We start from the raw sequence: 24,447 nt of genomic DNA, 5'->3' as shown, positions 1-24,447 counted from the left end.
TAGAGGCGCCCCAAAGTGCGCAGCAGCTCTAGCCGGCTGCTCCGTTTCATTCATACAAGCGCCATCCGGAGAGGAGGAGGGCTGCCTCTCCCTCCATCCCGGCAACCCGAGCCGGTTACCTGCTCAGGTCCTTGAGATCGGCAGCCACCGCTGGAAGGTGATCGGCGAAGGAAGCGCGCTGAAAAGCCCCGCTGCTGCTGCTGCTACGCTGCCGGCCGCCAAGTCCCTGGCCGCCAAGTCCCTCTCTCCCTCCTCGTCGGTGCCCGATGCGTAACTGAGGCTGCCCGCGCCGCCTATCTGCGCTCCGCGTCCCTTTCTCACTGTCTCCCTCTAGCTCTCGGCGCTTATTTAAACAGCCACCACCTCCGGTGGCCACGCCACATGGGCTGACAGCTTTGCTCCTCGCCGCAGTCCAATGAGAGCTGGGGCTGGGCCTCCCGGCGCAGACCCTGGGGCGATGCCAGCCCCCTGGCTCACGGCAGCCTCTCGCCATCGCCGCGCGGAGGAGGAAGCAGCGAGCCAAAGAGCAGCGCCCGCCGAGCACGCGCTGCCCCATACTCAGCCCGCCTGGCCAAAAGCGCAACGGTGCCTGGCAGGAACTGGGCCAGCCGGCCGGCCGGCCTGCCCCGCGCGGTGGCGCATCACATGCCCGGGGGAAGCCTCCCCGCACGCACCGGCGTGACCCGGCCTGCCCTCGACCTGCGGGATCGCCCCGTCTGTGCCTTATTTTCGAGTTTCGTAGGGACCCCCCCCCCACGGAACTGAATCCCCCCCGGGGGGGGTCAAGCCTGGATAGCCCAGTCGCTTAGAGCCTGGCGGTGCTGATAACGCGCAGGTTGCAGGTTCAAGCTGTGTTGCAGAGGGTTGGACTAGATGATCCTTAGGACCCTCTGCGATTGCGTGGGAGCCATTCCCAGGCACCCCTTCTTGTCAGATTTATCAACACACACACACCCCCGTCGAGGGCGGGGGGGGGGAGTTAACTAGCCTGGGCCTGGGATGTGTGAAGGGCCCTGCGCGTGTCCCTGCTTCGTGGTGGGCTCTGCAGCGCCACCCACAGGCACTTCTGCCCCAGAGGATGCGCTTCCTCTGCTCGGTCAGCCCGCTAGGGGAAGTTGGCGCCTCCAACCTTGCGGCGCTGCCTCTTTTTTCAGCGTCTGGGAGGTAAATTGAAACAAATCAGCCCGCCTCTCTCGGGGGAGCAGATGGGCCGAGGTGCTTGGTGCGCGCTGATGCGCTGCTGAAAATACTCGACGTGAAGGAAATTTGGCTTTCTGGGAGAGAAGTGCAATTAACCCCCCCCCCCGCGCCTTGTTGTTGTTGTTATTGGTGTAACCTCGTAGCACCCCCCCCCCGCTATTGCTGCGAAAGGGGAAGAATTAATTAGGCTGATCTCTCCCTGGTTTTGCCGAGCGCGCGGCCTACAGGGGAAAAAGGAAGCAACTGGTGTCCCTGGGAGCTGAGCGCGGCGCGCTGCTTGCCTCGTTACACTCTGACCGAGTTCTTTCCCCGTCCCCTCCCGACAGAACCCGGCAAATGCAATGTACAAAAGAGAACCACACTTTCTTTAGGGGCCTAAAGTCATTGATTGGAGGTGTCCAATCAGGGGGCAGGGGGATGTAGGAGTGTACGTTGCCTGGCCAATCTGAGCGGCTGTGTGGGTGTTGCTAGGAGATAGGGTGATGTGGTGACTGTATTGAAGGGGATGGCTCTGTTTAGGAAATGAAGCTGATGGTGATGCAAGAAAGCGCCTGTGAATTGTGGCTTATTTCAGGTCATTCACCTCAGAAGAGTGCGAGCTTCCTCGGTTACTACAGTTCAGCCTTTAAAGCAGACTCTGGCTCTGTTAAATGGGCTCCCGGGATTATGTTCTCTCTACACGGGAGTATACAGTCCCAGGCGTCAGTTAACTAGCTTTCCTTACGGTTTGGGAACAAATAATGCTCTCCTCACGGAAGGCATCACGAGCTTTTCTTTGCCTCTCCGGATCTGGAGGGGAGAAAGGCTTCTCGCCTCAGTTTTAGGGTTGAGAACTTGTATGATCTTGTTCTGCTGGCGCTGAAGTCTATTGCTATCTGCTTTCCTTCGCCTCCCTCCCAGAAATGGAGGGAGCTCTGAACTTAACTCCGCACTGATCCACTCCCACTTGCTTCTCTGAAATGTAACACTCCCTTATAATGCAACACAATAAAGCAGCCACCCACATCCACCTACCCTTCTTGTAAATGCTTGATCTTAAAGTGACTTCTTATTTCTTAAGAAGAGGCCTGCTGTCTCTTCTCACAGTGGCCAAGCAGAGGCCTGTGGGAAGCACAGAAGCAAAAAATGAAATAGGCTTGGAAAAGGAAGGTGAGCCTAACATCCCTTTATTATTCAGTATGGTCACTTTGTGAATTATATCCTTGCTTGCCCCCAAGCTGTACTGTATTTCAAAACAGCGTGGCATGGTTTTGGACCAGAACTGAGGAGAACCACACAGAACTTCCCACTCAGCCATGAATCTCATTGGGCAGCTTGCCTAGTTGTCTCACAGCCTAACCTACTTCACAGGCTTGTCAGGATAAATTGGGGAGGGGAGTATCATGTCTGCTTCCCATGAGCTCTATAAAGTAATCCTGTTTAGTTTCTTTCATGTGGTGTAGAGTCATTTCTAAAAAGAAGGGAAACAGCAACTTCCAGGGCAACATTATTTATTTTCTCTCATATTTATCATTTTTTTGGTCATGCTTATTCCCCAAAATAAACATAATAATCATGTATTTATTTATATACTTCTTGGTGCCAAAAGAGGTTTCCAAGTGGTATATTAGAATAAGAAGTGTTATTTTATATGTTAGATTGGGAAAACTGATTTCCCAGTGATAATAGTTTCCTTTCCATTCTTGTGACTTGGGATATTCTATGGAACCCAGCTTCATGGTAACACGATGTGAGAGCAAAGAGGTCATGATTTAAATGGGTAGATCCCATGGCCTCTCAGTATCGATGCATACTATTTTATTATTAAAATGATCCATATTTTATTTGCTTGGCGAGATTTGCCACCTGTATCCATCTGGATTCTCAGTGTACCACCAACCCAGGCTTGAAGGCTAGGAAGGAGGAGTTGCTGTATTCTATAAGAATCCCTTCTCCTTGCCTAGGAGGATTCTAATTTTGTCTCCCTACTTTAACTGTTAAAGGTGTTGTTTGATCTGGTGTTGTAGAGTTGTTCATCCACATTGAGGCTATCTTATTTTGGGTGTCTTTGAGTATAGATAGGTGTATATATAATTTTTATTTTTCAAGGGTGTCATGACCACCATGACAACCAATAGACTGTTCCAACAAAGCCTCACACTGCAAATTCTGAGTCACACTGTTGATGGTGTTCTTGACAGGGCAGGAATATGGTGGTTTGGATGTGGCAGACCATTCATGGCTCCACAGTATGTTGACATCTTCATGGTTTACTTAGAACAATGCTTTCTCAGACTCTCTTCTATCTGAAATACATTGGTTACATCTGAATCATCCGGATTCATGGAGGAGAGGCACCAGGGCTTTGTTCAATTTCCCTTCACCAGCAGCCTGAACCTAGAGCAGGCCACTCAAAAGGATTGCTTTCTGGTTCAGATGTGCAATCGCATAATGGGCATTAAATACCACAACCCTACACAGGAAACCTATTGACTGTTAGTTACATGGTTCCAGCTTTTTATCCAGAATATGTCATGAAATCAATTGTCCACAGCAAAGCCCTACAACTGCATCTGTTCAGATTCACCAGACAGAAGCTCACAGCTTTAAAATTTACATTAGCTTTTCCCGGACTACATTTGTCTCCCAACAAAATAGAAACAACAATAGATCATGGCCAGACTGGTACCCAGGAATAATTTACTAGAGCACAGACTTAGAGGAGAAAATGACAGAACACCCTTGTCACATTTAGTTTCCAACTGAAACCACTTATCTACCCTAAGGAGTCTCAAAGCGGCTAACATTCTCCTTTCCCTTCCTCCCCCACAACAAACACTCTGTGAGGTGAGTGAGGCTGAGAGACTTCAGAGAAGTGTGACTGGCCCAAGGTCAGCCAGCAGCTGCATGTGGAGGAGCGGGGAATCGAACCCAGTTCACCAGATTACGAGTCCACCGCTCTTAACCACCATACCACACTGGCTCTCAATCCATCCTGAGGAATAACATCAATAGGTCTGTAATTGTTTAGATGCAGCTCCTTTCCAGCCTAAAACAGCTGATCATGACCACTAACATTTGACATAATAGAGATACAGACACACGGATGAGAACTTGTGGCAGATTCAGATGCCATCTTTTACCGATGTCTAGTCTAGCAACACTATTACAGGATCTAACAAAGTCATAAGCAACACCAGAGATTAATTCTGGTCATACTGCAACAGGCACTTAAAAGGGAGACTGCAGGGTGGAAACAGTGAATTACAATGAAGCAAGAGGTTCTGTGCTATGCTATCACTTGTGGACTGAATTGGAGTAATCAATGTTAATCTCTCTACATGAGTTAATTGGCTAATAAATGCTAATATGTTTGTATTATTAATAACTGATTTTTTTGAATGACCTCTGTGAAGAACATATCAAGGTCTGCATCTTTTGCATGCAATTTCTTCACACCTCACTGTTTATAATCCCTGCCCCAACAGTATGATGGAAAAGAACCCTCAGAGGTATGCTACAATGTTTATTCACACAGGGGATAATACTGCTCATATTTGATATGGGTTTGGCAGATCAGTCACAACATGTGGTCAGATCACCACCATATCATGTTTATGGGATTGATTTCAGTTGCTGCAATGAGGATGCAGACAAAATGCCTTGAGGAATGGAGTCTGCCACATGTCTACTCAACCTTGCCCATTCTGGGTATAACATCTAAGCAGAAGAAAGTTAAGTGGATGGGTCTAAGTGCTGGTTTATTTCACTTTGCATGTCTGTTTTTGGCTCAGAAAGGGCACTGGTTGTCCTCATGGATAACCTGGGAGAGCATGTCTCTGTTAATTCTCCTGAACGTCTCAGTGACTATTGATACAACCAGCCATGATATCCTTCTGAGTAGCCTGTTTAGCTGAAGAACTGGGGACATGGTGTTTTGGTGGTTCCATCCCCACCTGAAAGGCAGATTCCAGAAGGTGGAACTGGTAGATTACCTCTAGGTAGGTATGCTGTTGCGTTCTACAGGGGTCTGTCTTGTCTTGTTCCCCATTCTGTTTGACATCTACAGTAAGTCAAGTCATTTAGGGTTTTGGAGTGGAGTATCATGAATATCCTGATGTAATCCACCTCTGTATCTTTTTTACATATTTTTCATATAAGAGCGTGATAATTTTATTGGTGGCTAAGAGCTAATAAACTGATGCTTAGTCCTGGTAAAATAGTTACTGTTTATGAACGATTAATCAGTTTAGGCAAGGGATGTTAATCTGTTCTATACAGGGTTGCATTCCATCCTACAGGACCAGAGTTTTGGTGTGCTCTTATATCCAGCCTTGTTACTAGGAAAACCAAGTGGCTTCAGTAGCACAGAATGCCATCCATCCGCTGAGACTGGTGCAACAATTGTGACTCTTCCTGGGCCGAGATACCCTGACTAAAACAATCCATGCAAAAGCCCTACTCAAATTATAGAGGGAAGAACTGAGGCATGGCATGCACAGCCCATTTCAATGCTGCTCATACCCCCAACTCATCTTGTGAAACCTCTTACTCCCCCTCCCTCCCTCAAGGGAAAATCTCAGGGCTTGTAGTCCATGCCCATCATTCTTGAGAAGCCTTCTGTCACCTTTCCCTTTCTTCCTATCTGTTTGTCCTTTGGGAAAGGTGGAGGGGTAGGGCAGTGGACAAAGCAGCTGTGCTCTTTTATATACAGAGAAACTGTAGGAACTGTGCAATACATGTAGAACCAGGAGATCTGGGGAAATAAAATACTGGAACATATAATTGAGACGTCACTTCCTAGGTCTGTTCATATTCAGTGTTTCCTGTTTGATTTTGTGTATTTTGGGTCTATGAACTGCAATAAAGTTCTCTGTGTGTGATAAACTCTTGAGGAATCTATCTGAAGCATACTGAAACATATATTTATTTACCAGCTCAAGATGTAGAGGAAGGTGGTTTAAATACTTTCTACAGTCAAAAACATTTATCAGTGAAGTTTGATTAGCAAAATAGGAAGTAAGAAGGAACTTGACTAGTAACATTAATTACAAGACCAAACATGGTCAGAATAGGACTTAAACTTGGTATCACAACTTAATAACAAAATACTGTGCATAATTCAGATATAAAAATTTCTACTTCATTGAAAATTTAATCCTTTATGTTGTAGTTTCGGATTTTGGCCATTCGCTGAGGGGTCTGGGGCTTTCTGGTTCGGTTGTAAGATGACTTGTTTGGGTTTTGCTTTGTCTGAACTTCAAACTTAGTCCCTCTAACAGTCAAGGCAGCTGCTGGTACTCTTTCTGTGTAGTATGTGTGGGCTTCTTCCTGAGAGTCTTCAAGTCTTTTTGGTTCATGGATAACCTGGGATTTCTCTGCAAATCAAAAGGAAGAGAAAATGGATATTATTTTAGTTTGATGCCAATTGCTCAGAGCAGCATAAACATATATTAAGTAGTGGAGACAGGAACGTCTAGGGGAGTGGGCAGAACACTTTGAAAAATATCTGCCCACCCCAGTACCCCTATTTGCTATTGCCACCATTCAGGGGAGCAGAGCCAGAAGTCATATGATACCATTATTTCATACTATCAACAGCACCTGTTATTGTGGGGACACTACCATCTGTCTATGAATCTGACTTTATTATTGTGAACTGCTTTGAGAACCATTAGGGTTGAAAAATATACAAACACTGTAAAATAAATAATTTTCACTTGCAGTTAAGAAGGTTGACATATTGGTGGGGGATAAGATAACTTTTAAATCCTTGTGATTTATTGCCTATAAAAGAGTCATAGGTTTGGCTTTGCAATTTTTATTTATTTGAATTGTTTTAATGTTTTCTTCTCCTGAAGGTTTTTCATCTGATGGGAAAGTGCTGTAATCAGAGGCACAGAGCCTTTCCCCACTATAGTCTTAATGGTGTAGTGAAGTACAGTGGTACCTCGGGTTTAGTACTTCATTCGTTCTGGAGGTCCATTCTTAACCTGAAACTGTTCTTAACCTGAAGCACCACTTTAGCTAATGGGGCCTCCTGCTGCTGCCGCGCCACCGGAGCACAATTTCTGTTCTCATCCTGAAGCAAAGTTCTTACTTAACCTGAAGCACTATTTCTGGGTTAGCGGAGTCTGTAACCTGAAGTGTATGTAACCTGAAGCGTATGTAACCCGAGGTACCACTGTATAGATACATCTGTTACTGTATAGACATACAGTGGTACCTCTGGTTGCGAATGGGATCCATTCTGGAGGCCCGTTCGCAACCTGAAAAGAACGCAACCCGTGTCTGCGCAGCTTCTGCACATGCACGAGCGACGAAACCGGAAGTAACACCTTCCGGTACTTCCGGGTTGCTGTGGGACGCAACCTGAAAACGCACAACCTGAAGCAAACGTAACATGAGGTATGACTCTATCTGTTACTGAAATTCACTGATCAACAAACTTATTAAGGTCACCAACCAATTACATTTTACATTTATTTGTGGGCCAATTTGTTACTTCTTTGTATGAAAGAGACCACTCCATTCTTAAACATCCTGTACTGAAGTGACCAGAACACCTATGGCAAATCCCACTTCAAATCTCATCTTTACCACACAATCACTGTTTTAAGATGTAGCAGAAAGTGAATGGTAGATATCAAACAAGCATTTGAATTTTATTTTGCCTGATATTCCTAGGTCAGTAAGATGTTTACATTATCAGCTTGAAGGCTTCCATGTAAATACTGTTTTAAGGTGAAGGAGAACAGTCTTTCTGGAAATATCAGCTCTTCATCTTACTTTTTTTTTAAACTTCCAATTTTGCCTTTGGCTAGGCAGAAATGCAACTATTCAAACATAACTGAATGGATGGATATTTTGCATTTGTGCACTGCATTTCCCAAAAACACAACATTTGTGTGATGAATTTACCCAGTCCAGCTCTGTTACGATTATTTCCATACGAAAAATCACTCTCATACTTACAAGCTCAGATTCTGATACTAGGAATTGTCAAGTATAGAAAATCACATCAGAATAAGTTAATATTTGTAAAGCACTTGAACGATGAAAAGTCTTGCATAACAGCAAAGTAAAATTGCATTTGTAGAGCCAGAAAGGAGTTCAAATCTGTTGGTTAATATTCTACTCAGACCTCTCATTGTCTGGTGCTTTACCCACATGATGGAAAAAGTGTTGAAATTTTGTCCCATAAGCAAGAGTGAAAGGTAACATATGACCCAATAAGAGCCAAATTTCAGCCAAGACAACTGGACCAATCATAATGAGCTATAATAAAAGTGGTTCTTCAGTTTTCGTCATCCAAGTTCAAATATTGCAGCACAACATCTATTGCAGTTCTAACTGTTTCCCATTTCTCTACCCTTTGGCAGCTTTTTTATGAAGCTATAATTCCCCAAGGACTGGAGCTCTGACCACAAACCATAGAAACCTAATTTTTCTCTCTCCCCACTACTCAGCATATATGTTGATGTTATCAACTTAATTCTGTCAAGAATGCGGTAATTTTCTCAATGGATAAGGTAAATCATAGTCTAACAAATAAGGCAAGAGAAGGAGCTGGAAAACATTTGGTTTGTAGTCACTTTTCAGCCTTTCTTCTTCTAACAGCAGCTCTTTGAGCTACTTTTAAAACTCAGGAGATGATAAAAATCCGTGTCAACTCAGTGCTGCTGTTCGTGAGAAGTACATGCAAATAATCTTTTCTAGGTAAACTCTCTTTGTTCACATCTATAATCACACTAACTAAAATCCCTTTTACACTGCTAAATGCCAGCTGTTGAAAGTTGGCCCAAACAAGAATGTGTTAGAACACAGGGAAGACAGCTCTCCAAGTTATATGACTGTTCTGGGGAATAGGGTGTTATACCAATGTTTTCTTCAGCAAACTGTAGCTCTCTTCCTATTGGGGAGGGGGGATCTTGGGTACTAGACAACAGCTACAGAGCAAAAGAAATATTTAGTTCAGAACTGTGGCTCAACAACAGTCCGTCTGTTTCCTCTTGCAAGGGAGGGCAGAGATATTTTCCCAGCCTGGACCTCCGCATTCTGAAATGAGGAGAAAGAGTGATAACTAGTTGCTATGGTGACTAGGCCTTGGCCAAGCTGTGCCACAATGGCCATAGTATGAAGAAGGTACAAAGTTGGATACTTTCAGTAGCTTGGGCCCACTGTACATCCTGATAAGACCCTGGGATCATGTAAGGAGAGTAAAGTGATATGATAAACTTTTCCCTCAATACCTGCCATTTACCAATGCAGAACTAGATTTCAGTTATAAGCAAAGTAGGGAAGCGGGTGTGAAGAAGGACCCAATTAGCAAGCAAGAATTAGGGTGTTGGGAGGAGAGAAAAGACTGCATTTTTACACATAGACAGTTTGCTTTTAGATTTCATTCTGGCGGTTTGTGAGAATTTTATACTGGGTTAGGTTTTACTATGCTGACACACCTCTTTACCCTGGCTTTTGACACTTGAGGTGTATATTGATAGGACCCACATTCTTTTTATGATTATAAGTTGTTTTAAACCACTTTTAATGTTGTATCAATGTTGTAACCTGCTCTGGGCCCTCAGGGTAAAGGGTGGGTAATAAACAAGCAAACAAACAAATAAATCAAGCTATTGGTCCTGCCAGTAAAGTGGTAGGAAGGGAACAGGCTTCTTTCTCTGAATAACACGGGTAGATTGTCAAATCTACATTGCATCAATTCTGTGCACTCTACAGTGTTCCTGAAAAAATGCAGCAAAGATCGTTTAGCAATGTATAAATCGACTCAATCTTTTGTATTAAAGAAGAGATTCAACAAGGATACAAAACAGTCCTTATTTTCACCTGTAAGGTGATGGAGGGTGGCATTTTAAAGTCTTGCGATATACACATCACTTGCATCTGCATTTTGAGAGCCAGAATTTCTTTTTTGCATTCAGGTTTCCAATACTAGATTAGGTAATTGGTGTCCTTGCAAACTGCCAGTTGAGTTTCACCTGCTGACAGCATGAAACATTAGGCAAGTTACTGTGACATCTGCATGTGCAAACACTGTTTTTGCTTTAGCAACAGGTTCTTGACCTGCAGTATCTTCAATATCTTCAATGTCTCGGTGTACCAAATAATTTTACCATAGCACGTGGGTCATTGCCAAAAGCACACATGCCATCCCATACTGTCACCCCTGCTCGCTGCCACAGCCTATAGAAATGCTGCTATACCAGGACATAAAAATAATCTGCAAGTGTATTACACACGTTGCATTTTCAAAGCCCTTGGTAAACGTTAACCAATTAATCAAAATCCTGAAGCTACTCGGGAGAGGATTGTTCAATTTGTGAAATTGTCTGGTGGATTCATTTAAACAAACAAGCATGCCAGTAGGGAAAAGATTAAAAGCAAAAGAGACGGTCTAATACTGTAGAGGCAAAAAAGGTAGATGAGCTAAGACAATGATTCAAGAATACAAGAGGAACCCGCTGGATGAGGCCAATGGCCCATCTAGTCCAGCATCCTGTTCTCACAATGACCAACCAAATGACTGTGGGAAACCTGCAAGCAGAATTTGAGCATGAGAGCACTCTCCACTCTTGTGGTTTCCAGCAACTGATATTCAGAAGCATTGCTGCTTCCAACTATTGAGACAGAGCATAGTCACAATGGCTTGTAGCCATTGATAGCCTTATCCTCCATGAATTTGTCTAATCCTCCTTTAATGCCGTCCAAGTTGGTGGCCATTGCTCACTGCCATTGCTGGGAGTGAGTTCCATAGTTTATGTTCTATGTGAAGAAGTACTTTCTTTGGTCTGTCCTGAATCTTCCAACATTCAGCTTCATTGGATGTCCACGAGTTCGAATATTACGAGGGAGAAAACTTTTCCTATCCTCTGTCTCTATGCCGTACATAATTTTATAAACTTCTATCATGTTATCTCTAACTCAGCTTTAATCTTAACTAAAAAGTCCCAAATGCAGTGACCTTTCTTGAGAGGGGAGATGGCTCCATCCCCTTGATCATTTTGCTTGCCCTTTTCTGAACCTTTTCTACCTGTACAACATCCATTTTGACTCAAAAAGATTGAGAGTTAAGAAAATAGGCCAGCTGTTTTAGATGGGATAAAGGGAGACCTACACAAATGGGATTGCAATAATCAAGCCCAGGTAAGAGAATGAAGAATTTTAGCAGCATTTTCTATGGGAAAGTAAATGATAGAAAACAACTTCATTTTGACAGAGCAGCAAAATCACACCTATATCACAAGCATGTGAAACAGAAAGCGGGGGTGTGCACCATCAAGAGTTAAAGATGTTTAGGAGGGGACGTCAGAAGCTCCACTTCCCATCTCCTCACATTCCTTTCAGAGCTGTGGAGCAGTCTTTCTTTAAAGATGAAATGATGAGTTGATTAGAGATTCAGGTGGATAGCCATGCTGATCTGTCATAGTCATCATAAATAACAAGATGAAAAAATATTTTTTAATAATTCCAGTGGCACCTTTAAGATCAACTAAATATAAGCTTTCAAGGTATAAGCTTTTGTGTGTAATACACTTTGTTAGATAGTCAGTTGACGGGGGCGGCGCTGTGGATTAAACCACAGAGCCTAGGGCTTGCCGATCAGAAGGTTGGCGGTTCGAATCCCCGTGACTGGGTGAGTTCCTGTTGCTCGGTCCCTGCTCCTGCCAACCTAGAAGTTTGAAAGCACGCAGTGCAAGTAGATAAATAGGTACCGCTCCGGCGGGAAGGTAAACAGCGTTTCCATGCACTGCTCTGCTTCGCCAGAAGCAGCTTAGTCATGCTGGCCACATGACCCAGAAGCTGTACGCCGGCTCCCTCGGCCAGTAAAGCGAGATGAGCGCCGCAACCCAAGAGTCGTCTGCGACTGGACTTAACGGTCAGGGTTCCCTTTACCTTTACCTTTAAATGTGCCACTGGAATTATTAAAAAAGATTTTTTCATCTTTCATCTTGTTATTTATTACGTTAGTTGATTAGAACAGTGGTTCCCAATTAGGGGTCCAGGGACCCCTGGGCGTCCGCAGAACCATCCACTGCCAGAGGACTCACTTATATTGTTAATTGCACAGTGAAATCCTTTCACAGATCATCTAGCCTCTGCTCTTGACCAGAGTGCCTGCTTGTTGGCAGGGCCAAAACTTGTGAAAGAGTTGCTGGATGACAAGTGAGCTGGGATTGGGCAAAAACCTCTGACACAGTTTCTTGGGGCTCTTGCTGTTGGAGGGGGCAAGGAGAGATAGAGTGCACAAACAGCTTGTTAGTTCACATTTTTTAAAAAATGTAAGGGATCCCTTCCCTTTGCTCTCTACTTTTTAATTGAAAATAATTTCTAATTGCTTTCAACAACTTTCAAGTTTAGAGGATTCTCCCACTGCTTGTACATAGGGTTTTCAGTGAATTTGGGGTTCATATCTCATCTTGGAAATCTAAATGGAGAAATAGCTAAGCAATTTGCCACTATGATTAGCATAACAGCTAATCCTCTGATGATTTAGTTTTGTGCAAATGGCAGCCTGTGTGGATTTTGTTTTCTTGTTTTCTGTGGGAAGCTATGTGGCTACATTTGGGGGTGGGAGGAAGCAGGTACATGGCAGAATCCTAATGAATTTAAAAGTTGCTTGTTCCTATTGGGTAATCAGCAAGAATAAAAACCTTACTCCAAATAAGTATTGTATTTAACTAATTACTCTATTTAAGCCAGGGATGAAACTTGGGCACAGAAGGAAACAACAACAACAACAACAACAACAACAACAACAACAACAACAACAGTGTGATGAAATGGGAAGCCAACATACAGCCCCTTGTTGGCTGTCAAGGGGAAGCATAGTGAAGTGATTCTTTGAGTTAAGTGAAGTATGACTTTTTCTGACAGGTTCAAAATTTCCCTCTGATCAGTTGAACAACTTTGCATGGTTGTGTATGGTAGCCTACTTAGCAGATGTTTTCACATACTTGGAACACTTTCAACACAAACCTTCAAGGTAGTGATGTGAATATTTTTTACACTGAAGATAAGATTGAGGCAGTGATTAAAAAGTTATGGTTATGGACAAGCCGAGTAGACGGTGGTAGCCTTACTAACATCCCAACACTGGAGACATTTCTGGAGGCCACTGACGAAGAACTGATACCAGAAGTAAAACATTACATAAATGAACACCTGTGTGATTTAGCAACTAGCTTCAGAGATTACTTCCCTGCACCAAATTCTGAAAACTCATGGATAAGGAATCCTTTTGAATATGGTGGTGTACAACTAACAACTTTATCTGCGGAAAAGAAAGATGCACTTGTTGACGTGACTTGTGATGGTTCATTGAAATCATTTTTCAAAGTATGTAAGCTGGACCAATTCTGGGTGAAATTTTTTGCTGATTGTAAGAAGTTAGGTGAAAAGCTTTGAAACATCTACAGTAGTACCTCAGGTTACAAACTTAATTCGTTCCAGAGGTACGTTCTTAACCTGAAACCATTCTTAACCTGAGGTACCACTTTAGCTAATGGGGCCTCCCGCTGCCGCCATCGCGTGATTTCTGTTCTCATCCTGAGGTAAAGTTCTTAACCCGAGGTACTACTTCCAGCTTAGCGGAGTTTGTAACCAGAAGCGTTTGTAACCCGAGGTGTTTGTAAGCCGAGGTACCACTGCAGTTCTCTTTTGTTCTACAAAACAAACATTTTCAACATTTTTTTCATATATGAAGAACTGGCATAGAAATCGGCTTGATGTTGAACCAAATTCGAGAATAAAAGTTGAACCAGATATGGAAGGGATTGTTTGGGAGGGGGGGAAGAGTCATGATTTCTCCCATCACATTTAGATTTAGTGTGTTTTTAACATTCTGTTGGGAGCCACCCAGAGTGCCTGCTTTTTTTAGTATACCTAAAATCCTTTCCTTATTTGGGGCTACCCCACATTTTCTATATACATAAATATATCTTCTTCTTTGGCGATCACTTGTAGTGATGCTGGATTTTGGACCTTGTATAAGGAGAAATGATAGACACTTTCCAACGTTACACCATTGAGTTGGATTTGTGGTGCTGCAGAGGGGTTGTTTTGTGCTTGTTGGTGCAGCACTTTGGTCTTTTGGGCGTTGAATGATAGGCCAAGATTTTTGTAAGCTTCTGCAAAGGCATTTAGGATGGTTTGGAGGTAATCCTCTGAGTGTGCACACACTACATAGCAATTAGCATACTGAAGCTCTATGACGGAAGTTATGGTAACCTTACTCTTTGCTTTCAGCCTACTCAGATTAAAGAGCTTTCCATCTGTTTGATATATGATTTCTACTCTGGTGGGGAGTTTCCCTTCAACAAAGTATAGGATCATGGCGATGAAAATAATAGAGTTGGGGCAATAACACAACCCTGTTTAACACCTGATCTCACTGTGAATGGTTCACTTTGAGAGCCACTGTTATCTGTGATTGTTGCTGTCATATGGTCACAGAGGAGCTGAAGGATGTTCACAAATTTATCTGGGCAGCCGATTTTCAGAAGGACAGTCCACAGGGCATTACGATTTACAGCATCAAAGGCCTTAGTCAGGTCAATGAATGCCATATACAGGGGCTGGTTTTGCTCTCTGCATTTTTCTTGAAGCTGTCAAACAGTGAAAATCATGTCCACTGTCCTCCTCGAAGGTCGAAAACCATGTTGGGATTCATGAAGGGTAGCCTCAGATATTTTTAGGAGATGGTTTGCTAAGATCCAGCCGCAGCTAATGAAAAGATTCCTCGATAGTTTCTGCAATCTGTTCTGTCACCTTTTTAAAACAGATTGATAATTTCGGCATCCCTAAAGTCTGCTGGGGCCACCTCTTTCTCCCATATTTTTTCGATGAGCTTGTGAAGTTGTTGTGTAAGTTCAATTCCACCTACTTTGAAGACTTCGGCAGGTATCCCATCAGGTCCGCTGGCTTTGTTGTTTTTCATTTAGTTTATAGCTGTACATAACTTTCCCAGATTTGGAGATGCTGCAAGCTCATCTCTAATTTGTTTTTGTGGAATTTGTGAGAGGACCTCAGCAGCTATGGGGGAGTTGTGGTTAAGGAGATGCTGGTAATGTTCTTTCCAGCACAGTGCAAGAGCTTCTTTATCTTTCAGAAGTTTGGTACCGTCTGTTGAGCATAGGAGGCATGATTTATTGTCATGATTTATTGGCCCATAGATAGTCTTAGGGCTTTAAAGAAACTCTGTGCATCATGAGTGTCAGCTAAGTGCTGGACCTCTTGAGCTTTTTTTATCCACCAGGTGTTATTTAGATCTCTGATTCTTCTTTGAACCTCAGCCTTAGCGGCAACATAGGTTTTTTTCTTAGTGGTGCAGTTTCTATCTCTTTGCCAGATCAGAAAGGTCTTCCTTTTCTTGTCAATAATGCATTCAATCTCATGGTCATTCTCATCAAACCAGTCCTGGTGTTTATTGGTTCGATATCGAATAGTTTGTTCAAAGGCTGCAATAGTGGATGTTTTAAGCTTGGTCCAGTGTTCCTCGATGTTGTCAGGAAACTCCAAAAGCAGATGGTCCTTAAGAGTCGTTTGGAAGCAATCCCATGTAATAGGATCTTGAAGGGCTTGAGTGTTCATTTTGTGCCTTGGTTTCCTTCCTAAATATATAGAAAGCTCTTGGCCAGACATTAGCAGTTCAATCCTAAATATGCATGGTTGCATTAAGTTCAGCTGAATTCAGTGTAATTTTAATATGTTAAGAACTGAAGACTTAAGCAATGGCCATGTTTGCACATCACAGTAAACCATAGTTAACAGCTTACAGTGAACATGTAAGTTGCTCTGACTTCATTCCTCCTCAAGTGTGGGTGGAAGCAGCAAACCACATTCCCTGGCTTAGTGTTGATCCTCATAATTGTGGATTCCAAAACAAACCTTGGCATCATATTATGACTGTTCAGATTCCACCCACATTAGGGAAGGAACAAAGCAGGAGCCACTTGCACATTCATGGTAAACCATTTATTATGGTTTGCAATACTGTGAATGTGCAAATGCAGTCAAGGCTTACAATCACAGTTCTAATATGTACATTTCACTATGCACAGCGAAATTTATTTCTGAGATTTTTTACTCTAATACAAAGAACTAATTCATAATAACTTCACCTTTTATAAAGTCAGCATCAGAATATATTAAAGCTGTGCTTTTATATCTGCTCCAAACAAAGCTCATGTCATGAGGATAGGCAATAAATATTTACATTTCTTCCTTGGGAGATTTTTATCAAAAGTGGAATAATGCGCTGAATTATATAACTAACTGAGAACAGTGATAGTGTGTCTCTGACAAGCTTACCTGATAATCTCAAAGTGGCCTTTCTGCAGCAGTCTCAAAGTTATATATAAAACTAGGGTGGATGGCTGGTTCCCAGTACTAGAAAGAGTAATTTTCTAATTTTCTAATCTCAAGGAGTAGGAAGTTGCCTTTTCTGTCAAAGAATCCCTGAGCACCAATCTTGGATCTCTATCCAATACCGAGGCTATTGGAATAAGCTCTGGGCACAACATTAGTTCATCTGGGGTACATGCAGGCTTATTGGGATCCAAGAGAAGGGATTGCACTCCCTCCTAACATTGCAGTAGAAAGTCAGTAGGGAAGGACAATATGTCTTTTGGGAAAGTTCTGCAGAGCACAGTTTGAAAACTACTGTACTAGAGTAAGTAGTGGAGCTGAAACTACAGACATCTATTAATAGGGCATGCATGCAAGTATTCTCCACTCATTTCAAAATTGGCAAACAAAGAGCAAGAACACTGTGGATTGCACCATAAGTAGGGCAGAGGCATTCCAACGTCTACTGGTATAATGCGTCAAGAAACTGCTGTACAGTACCTGACTCGAATACAAAATTAAATAGCCACTTCATTCTATACCATGCTTACCTTGCTCTTTGTTGCTTTGGGGGCTGAGAATAGAAGGGCTTGATCCCATCTCTAGAATCTGCCAGATTTCCTCCAGGGAGCCAGCAGTGCCAGATGATGACAACAGGCCTTGCTGGAGTTGGCTGGGACTTTCTTTTGTAAGTAGTTGAGACTGGTGTGGAACTAAGGTTTCATGCCTTGGGGAATCTGCAACACGATTTCCAACAACTGATTCTGACTGAACCTGTGGAAATGACAGTATGCCCTCAGTAATGATCAGGGATCAATGACATCTGGAAATGAGCTGAAAATATAAAAAGCCAAGGGTAGGCTTGTATGGCTAACAATGTCTCCTTCCTCAGGTTAAGTTTATGATCTACTAAGACCCCTAGATCCTTTTCACATGTTCTTCTGGTAAGCCAGGTGCCCCCCCCCCAATCTTTGTGTTTGTGCAGCTTGTTATTCCTGCCTAAATGTGCAGCTGGTTATTCCTGCCTAAATGTAGAACCTGACATTTGTCCCTATTGAATTTCATTCAGTTAGTTTGGACCCAGTTCTCCAATCTGTTAAGGTCATCCCAACTTTGTCTTCTGTGGCATTAGCAAAGAATGGTGTCATCTGCAAATTTGATGAGCATCCTCTCAATTCCTTTGTCCAAGTCATTTATAAAGACACTGAACAACAACAGGCCTAGGACAGAATTCTGTGGCACCCCATTTGTCACTTTTCCCCCAGGATGACAAGAAACCATTAATGAGCACTCTTTGGGTTTGGTCAGTCAACCAGTTACAAATTCACCTAATGGTTACCTTGTCCAGCCACATTTTACCAGTTTTTCCACAAGTATATCATGGGGGACTTTGTCAAAAGCCTTACTAAAATCAAGATACACTATGTTCACAACCTTCCCCTGATCTACTAAGCTTGTAATTCTATAAAAAAAAGAAAAAAAAGAAATGACATTTGTCTGGCATGACTTGTTTTTGAGAAACCCAAGCTGGGTCTTAGTAATCACAGCAACTTTTCCTAAGTACCGTATTTTTCGCCCCATAAGACGCACCGGCCCATAAGACGCACCTAGATTTTAGGGGGGGAAATAAAGGAAAAAAAATTTATTTCCCCCCCAGGTGCGCTGCGCTAATCCAGAAGCTTGGGGCAAGCTGAGGTCAGCGCGCCCCAAGCTTCTGCGTGCCGGCAAGCAGTCCGCTGCCGCCCCAAGCCTCCCGCACCCGGCAGGAGGTCCCGCTGGGTGCGCAAGGCTTGGGGCGGCAGCGGACTGCTTGCGCGCACCTAGAAGCTTGGGGCAAGCTGAGGTCAGCGCGCCCCAAGCTTCTGCGTGCCGGCAAGCAGTCTGCTGCCGCCCCAAGCCTCCCGCACCCGGCAGGAGGTCCCGCTGGGTGCGCAAGGCTTGGGGCGGCAGCGGACTGCTTGTGCGCACCTAGAAGCTTGGGGCGTGCTGAGCTCAGCACGCCCCAAGCTTCTGCATGCCGGCAAGCAGTCCGCTGCCGCCCCAAGCCTCCCGCACCCGGCAGGAGGTCCCGCTGGGTGCGCAAGGCTTGGGGCGGCAGCGGACTGCTTGCGCGCACCTAGAAGCTTGGGGCGTGCTGAGCTCAGCACGCCCCAAGCTTCTGCATGCCGGCAAGCAGTCCGCTGCCGCCCCAAGCCTCCCGCACCCGGCAGGAGGTCCCGCCGGGTGCGCGAGGCTTGGGGCGGCAGCGGACTGCTTGCGCGCACCTAGAAGCTTGGGGCCAGCTGAGCTCAGCCCGCCCCAAGCTTCTAGGTGCGCGCAAGCAGTCCGCTGCCGCCCCAAGCCTCCCGCACCCGGCGGGAGGTCCCGCCGGGTGCGCGAGGCTTGGGGCGGCAGCGGACTGCTTGCGCGCACCTAGAAGCTTGGGGCCGGCTGAGCTCAGCCCGCCCCAAGCTTCTCGGTGCGCGCAAGCAGTCCGCTGCCGCCCCAAGCCTCCCGCACCCGGCAGGAGGTCCCGCTGGGTGCGCGAGGCTTGGGGCGGCAGCGGACTGCTTGCGCGCACCTAGAAGCTTGGGGCGGGCTGAGCTCAGCTGGCCCCAAGCTTCTCGGTGCGCGCAAGCAGTCCGCTGCCGCCCCAAGCCTCGCGCACCCGGTGGGACCTCCTGCCGGGTGCGCGAGGCTTGCAGACACTCGCCCGAAGCAGGGGGAGCCCTCCAGAGGGCTCCCCGTGCTTTGGGCGACAGGCTGCCGCCCCAAGCCTCGCGCACCCGGTCGGACCTCCTGCCGGGCGCGCGAGGCTTGCAGGCATTCGCCCCATAAGACGCACCCCGATTTCCCCTTCATTTTTGGAGGGGAAAAAGTGCGTCTTATGGGGCGAAAAATACGGTACTCAGAGTCTGTTTACTTTTCTGTTCAAGGGCCTTTCCTAGTATTGATGTCAAACTCACCAGTCAAGATGGGTTTAAGATGGGTTGGGACTGATATTTCATAACTGAATGACCTGGAAATTCACATCCAATATAAAGACAAAGCTTGACATAACACTACTAATAGCATACAAAGGGGCTAACTACATGTCACATAGAACTCCAATGCTATGGGGCTTACTATGTAAAAGCAGCTTGGGGAGTTAAATATGGAGTGAAGAAACAGTGGGAAGTGTTTAGTTCTTTTCCTGTTTGTGGGGATTCTGTTCCAAATTGCATCTCCACATGGTTTTCTGTCCAATGGGGTTCAGCATTATTTTATTAGCTTGATTATAGCTCCATCTACATACAGCGTGCTTTATTTACAAAGAACAAGAGGACGTGTTCCTATCCCAAAGGGTTTACAATGCAAAAATAGACACAAGAGAAAAACAGAAGAAGGTGAGAGAAATGTAGGCAGGGGTAAACAGGTGGAAAATATACAATGATTCCAGTTAACTATACTTCAGCTTAGTTAAAGTAGAGCATTGGGTCTCTAGGAGGTTGTTCAAAAGGCTTCATAAAAAAAGGGATTTGAAGTAAGTTAAGGAGATGGTCACATGGAAATTCAGTTCAGGGAGATAGTTCCATCCATAACAGGGAGCAAGGGGAATAAGGCAGAGTTGTTTCAGGGAACACAAGACATTTGGGTGCCGAGAGGTGAAGAAGCTGGATGATTTAAGATCACAGATAGAGAAGTGTTTGGACATATGTGGGGCTGCCTCTGAAGATGATTTGGAAACTTGAGCTGATGCAGAATTTGGTGGCCAGGTTGCTCACCGAGGCAAGACAGTCTGAGCATATTACACTGATCCTGGCCTGACTGCACTGGCTGCCAATTAGTTTCTGGACCCAATTCAAAGTGCTGGTGTTGACCTATAAAGCCTTACATGCGCAGGACCACAATACCTCAAGGACCACCTCTCCCCATATGAATGCAATCATCATCTTGAGGCCTTTCATCATGTGCCTCCTCCACATGATGTGGCAACACAAGAATAGGCCTTTCTGCAATGGCTCCATTTGTGAAATCCTCTCCCCAGGGAGGCTCACCTGGCGCCTTCAATATACCTCTTTAGGCCCCAAGCAATAAAGACTCTCCTCCTGGAAGAGAGGGGAGTGGTTGTGGGCGGGAGCCGAGCTCCGCCTCTAGCAGGGGGCGTTGCCCCCTGCCTCCCACTCACCTGCATCAACAGGCTCCACCTACTGGTGAATAAACCCCCCTTGTTTTAGACTCACCCCTCTCTGAGGGGGTGGAGTCAGCTGACGTAATCCAATGCCTAAGCCAATACCTTTTCACTTGCTGTAATCAATAAAGTTGTGGCCTTTTCTTGCCCATTAACCTTATAACAAGTGTCCTTGTGTATTCATTCCACTTTGCGGGGATCGGGTCCTCGAACCACAATGTTCTTTTTCAACCAGACATTCTATGTCTTTTAATGTGGGAGGAGGGGGTTATTGGCTTGTTTTGTTCTTGTTTTTCACGTGTATTTTGTGTTTTTATTTTGTATTTTATGCTGTGGACTAGCCTGAGGTCTTCAGATGAAGGGTGGTATACAAATGTAACAAACAAACAGAGCTACGGGGAAGCAAAGCAATAGAAGGTTAAACACCTATAAATATAAATAATAAACAAATATTTTAAACACAGATTGGAAGGAAGCAGCTTGGGGGTGGGTATTTGAATATAATACGTTGGACTATACCTGTTTCATAGGGATTTCTGCTTCTTCACTACAGCTGCTGCTTCTCGGGAGATTTTCGGTATTTAAGTTCTCAACAAAATAAGGACACTTTCCTGGGGCATGCTTTCTCTGCGCATACTGTAACTCCTGCCATGAAAAGAAACAGTCTAAATTAGTAGCTTTGATTTATTACAAGCTTCTTTCTCAATTCTCTAGAAATATGTTTTAATAAAATGGGACAGGTTAAGCACTAATATTCTCAGAAAAAGAACAGATAAAGCTCTCATAAAACCACTAACAGTGGTGGTCAAAACTGATTTTCTACATACAATCCCAAACTCTGGTTATTGCACTGCCCTGGAAGACTGCAGCCATGATCCGGTTATGCATGTCAAACCCCATTAACAAACTGGAGCATTTACAACACATGCAATTCAGTGCACCATCAATTAATTCTCTTCAGTTACAAAACTAAAACAATTCTATATTGCTTATAAATATTTTAATAAGGGATCACTGTAAGATTTTGTTGTTTTTGTTGTTGTTGTTTTTTTACTAAGGCTGGGCTGGTGCTCCCAAAAGCCTTGTCTTCTCATAAAAACCCTTCTTATCACTACAGCACTTCAGTTTGCCTACATTTTCTAAAAGTTAGCTACTAATTTGATGGTGTCTTTTGTTTGTAATTATATTACTCTCTCCATATATATACAGTGGTACCTCGGATTACAGACGCTTCAGGTTACATGCGCTTCAGGTTACAGACTCCGCTAACCCAGAAATAGTACCTCGGGTTAAGAACTTTGCTTCAGGATGAGAACAGAAATCATGTGGTGGTGGTGGTGCAGTGGCAGCGGGAGGCCCCATTAGCTAAAGTGGTACCTCGGGTTAAGAACAGTTTCGGGTTAAGAACGGACCTCCAGAATGAATTAAGTTCTTAACCCAAGGTACCACTGTGTGTGTGTGTGTGTGTGTGTGTGTGTGTGTGTGTGTGTGTAACGGTCTTAATCTATTTGTTGTTCTCTTTTAATCAATTAGGCTTCAAACGGCTGAATAGCATATATTTTTATTAAAATGAGCAAAAGCAACCAATCAATTCCTCTCCTCAGTCCACCCCCCCATCCTAATATTACATTCCTATACACGTCTACCCAGAAGTAAGCTCCATCGAGTTCAATGGTGCTTCATTTTACAGAAATTCTAAAATAGAATTTAAGCTTCCCTGTTCTTTATCTCTTCCCATAACTGAAAGAGGTGACTAGCTATGGACTTCACTACCTTTGCAAACTGAAGAGAGGCACTGGACAGAGCAGCCAATTCTGTTGGTTTAATTTTACATCATGAGCCAGTTGGCTGCTCTACAGTATGACTGTCTCCCTAGGCTTGCTTCATGTAGGTCATTGACTCCAAGGACTCATGGGAATCACAGTAATCCCAGGGTCCTTCTTAGTGCATAAAAATGATCACCAAATAGATCTGTTGACATCTTCATCTCAAACTTTGTAATATCACATTCCTCCAATACTTTGAGCTGTCTCTGATCATGATAGAAAAGTCAGAGTTGCAGTCAACTGTGTTCCAGCATGCCATGGAAGTGATTGCTATACACGGAGATAGTGAATCTTCTTTGGTGCAAGGGCTGCATTCACCTTGGTCAATCTTCCAGGGGCTGGATGCCAGTTCTGCAGTGTGGTCATAAGCAGGTTATTTCCCCCTCTCTGCTCATGAAATTAACAATCTGAAGACTAGGAAGGGATGATTTGTACCCCCATCAGAGCACTGGACTGGGTGGAGATACTTAAACCTTTCTGCCAACCCCTGTGCTGTGTCTACTTTATTTCTCAAAATCAGTGAGATCTGGGGTGGGGTATAAAAATTTTGCTTGAGGGAGGGAGGGGATATAGCCACTCTACCTGTAAAACATGCATAGTGAAAGCATACTGCATGTCACTCTCCAGTCCACAGTTTGCACAAAGTCATCGCTGTGACCAGGAGAGGGCTTGGCATTCTCAGGACAGGCTTCCCTCTGAACCAGGCCTTATGGCAATACTCCAGAGGTTCTGCACATACAGCAAGTACTGGCATGTTGCCTAAAGGAGAAGCCTACATTACCTGTGTCGTAAGCTGGTACTGGAGGTGCTCTAAAGCCAGAAGACGGTGCTTAGTCTCCCTGACAAGTTCTTTAGGATGTAGGGCACAAGATGAAGTGTGACCCTGAGGGTGCTTTGAAATCTTGAAGTCCTGAGAGCCTAGAAATCCTAAGAAAATAAATAGGTAGGAGTTTTCCACATTGCATTTAACATGGCATTTTAAAATAGAAAATATCTTGCCTACAAGAAACTGCTGCTCACAGCTGTAAATGAATTACACTGTTGTGGCAGTGTATCAGCGTGTAAGTTTAAAGAGATGTGTAGAAACTAGCCTGGGAAAATCTTTTCCAAGCAATGACCTTCACCTCTTCACTTCATTCAAAGAAGCTGGGCCACGGAACACAAACTTTGAAATGAAATTCTCATACAAGGCTTCCATTTAGGCCTCAATTTTGTTAAACAATAATCTCATTCTGCATTGTTTATTTCCAGGAAAGAAAATCAAACATACAACTGCTTATTTCAGGAATATTCAAAAATACATGATAAGTACATAACATAGTTCTTTGCTGTTATGCAACATGCAGCTGCCACTTTAACCTTTCAGTGCCAGTACCGAAGGTTTCCAAAGCCAAGAGTAAGAAACAAATACTCTGTTCATGCTTTTCTACCATATTCAATACTTGGCGCAACTTAATTACTAGTACTTCATTCTCAAGTGATAACTGGGATTTCTTAATCTCAGCAAAGAGCCTACAGACAACACTTCAGTTTCTTAGTGTTCTCAATCTCAGGAAGCTAAATTTCTCATAAAAGAACCAAGATCCTTCTACCTTAATGACATTACCTTCCTTTGAAGCTGCTCCAAGTTCTGCTCTTAGTCTGTTTACCATCTCTAGTAGCTGATGCTTCTCTTTGCTCAAACTGCAGATCTTTCTCACAGCTTCCTTCAATCTACCTTGTCTCACTTGTGCATGATTTCCTATAAGTTGATGGGATCCATCACCAGCCTCCATGCCAAATAACTGTTGCCTGAGATGTACAGAATCTTCCTGAAGCTTCCTGGTCACTGAATTCTAGAAGAATAAACGACAAGGATCAAAATAAATGAAGTGATTTTTTGGCAGGATATATATTCCATTATAATGAATAAAACCTATGCCCAAATGA

At 44.1% G+C, this 24,447-nt stretch overlaps 2 protein-coding genes across 9 annotated transcripts in view; both read right to left on the bottom strand.

Moving 5' to 3' along the window:
• Window positions 1–331, bottom strand: part of FASN (fatty acid synthase) — a 67,448-nt gene extending 67,117 nt beyond the window's left edge. Inside the window, exon 1 of the mRNA XM_081184509.1 lies at window positions 120–331. The gene's annotated coding sequence lies outside the window, so the exon portion shown is untranslated. The remainder of the gene's footprint in view (window positions 1–119) is intronic.
• A 5,752-nt stretch (window positions 332–6,083) lies between these two features.
• The window catches only part of CCDC57 (coiled-coil domain containing 57), a 56,217-nt gene continuing 37,853 nt past the window's right edge, over window positions 6,084–24,447 (bottom strand). For 6 of the 8 annotated variants that reach the window (XM_081184533.1, XM_081184537.1, XM_081184536.1 and 3 more), the window contains 5 exons: window positions 24,125–24,353; window positions 23,300–23,445; window positions 21,212–21,337; window positions 17,094–17,316; window positions 6,084–6,557 (listed from right to left, as the gene is read on the bottom strand). In XM_081184533.1, the coding sequence (XP_081040659.1) occupies window positions 6,334–6,557; window positions 17,094–17,316; window positions 21,212–21,337; window positions 23,300–23,445; window positions 24,125–24,353 (948 nt within the window). In that variant the 3' untranslated portion in view covers window positions 6,084–6,333. Of the gene's footprint in view, window positions 6,558–11,470; window positions 11,615–17,093; window positions 17,317–19,433; window positions 19,541–21,211; window positions 21,338–23,299; window positions 23,446–24,124; window positions 24,354–24,447 lie in introns of those variants that run through there. The other 2 variants (XR_014005315.1, XM_081184538.1) reach the window with 2 other exon arrangements.

This window comes from Podarcis bocagei, assembly GCF_964188305.1.
Source record: "Podarcis bocagei genome assembly, chromosome: 2".
In the NCBI taxonomy this organism is placed as follows: domain Eukaryota; kingdom Metazoa; phylum Chordata; class Lepidosauria; order Squamata; family Lacertidae; genus Podarcis; species Podarcis bocagei.
This window is presented reverse-complemented; position numbering and strand designations above follow the sequence as displayed.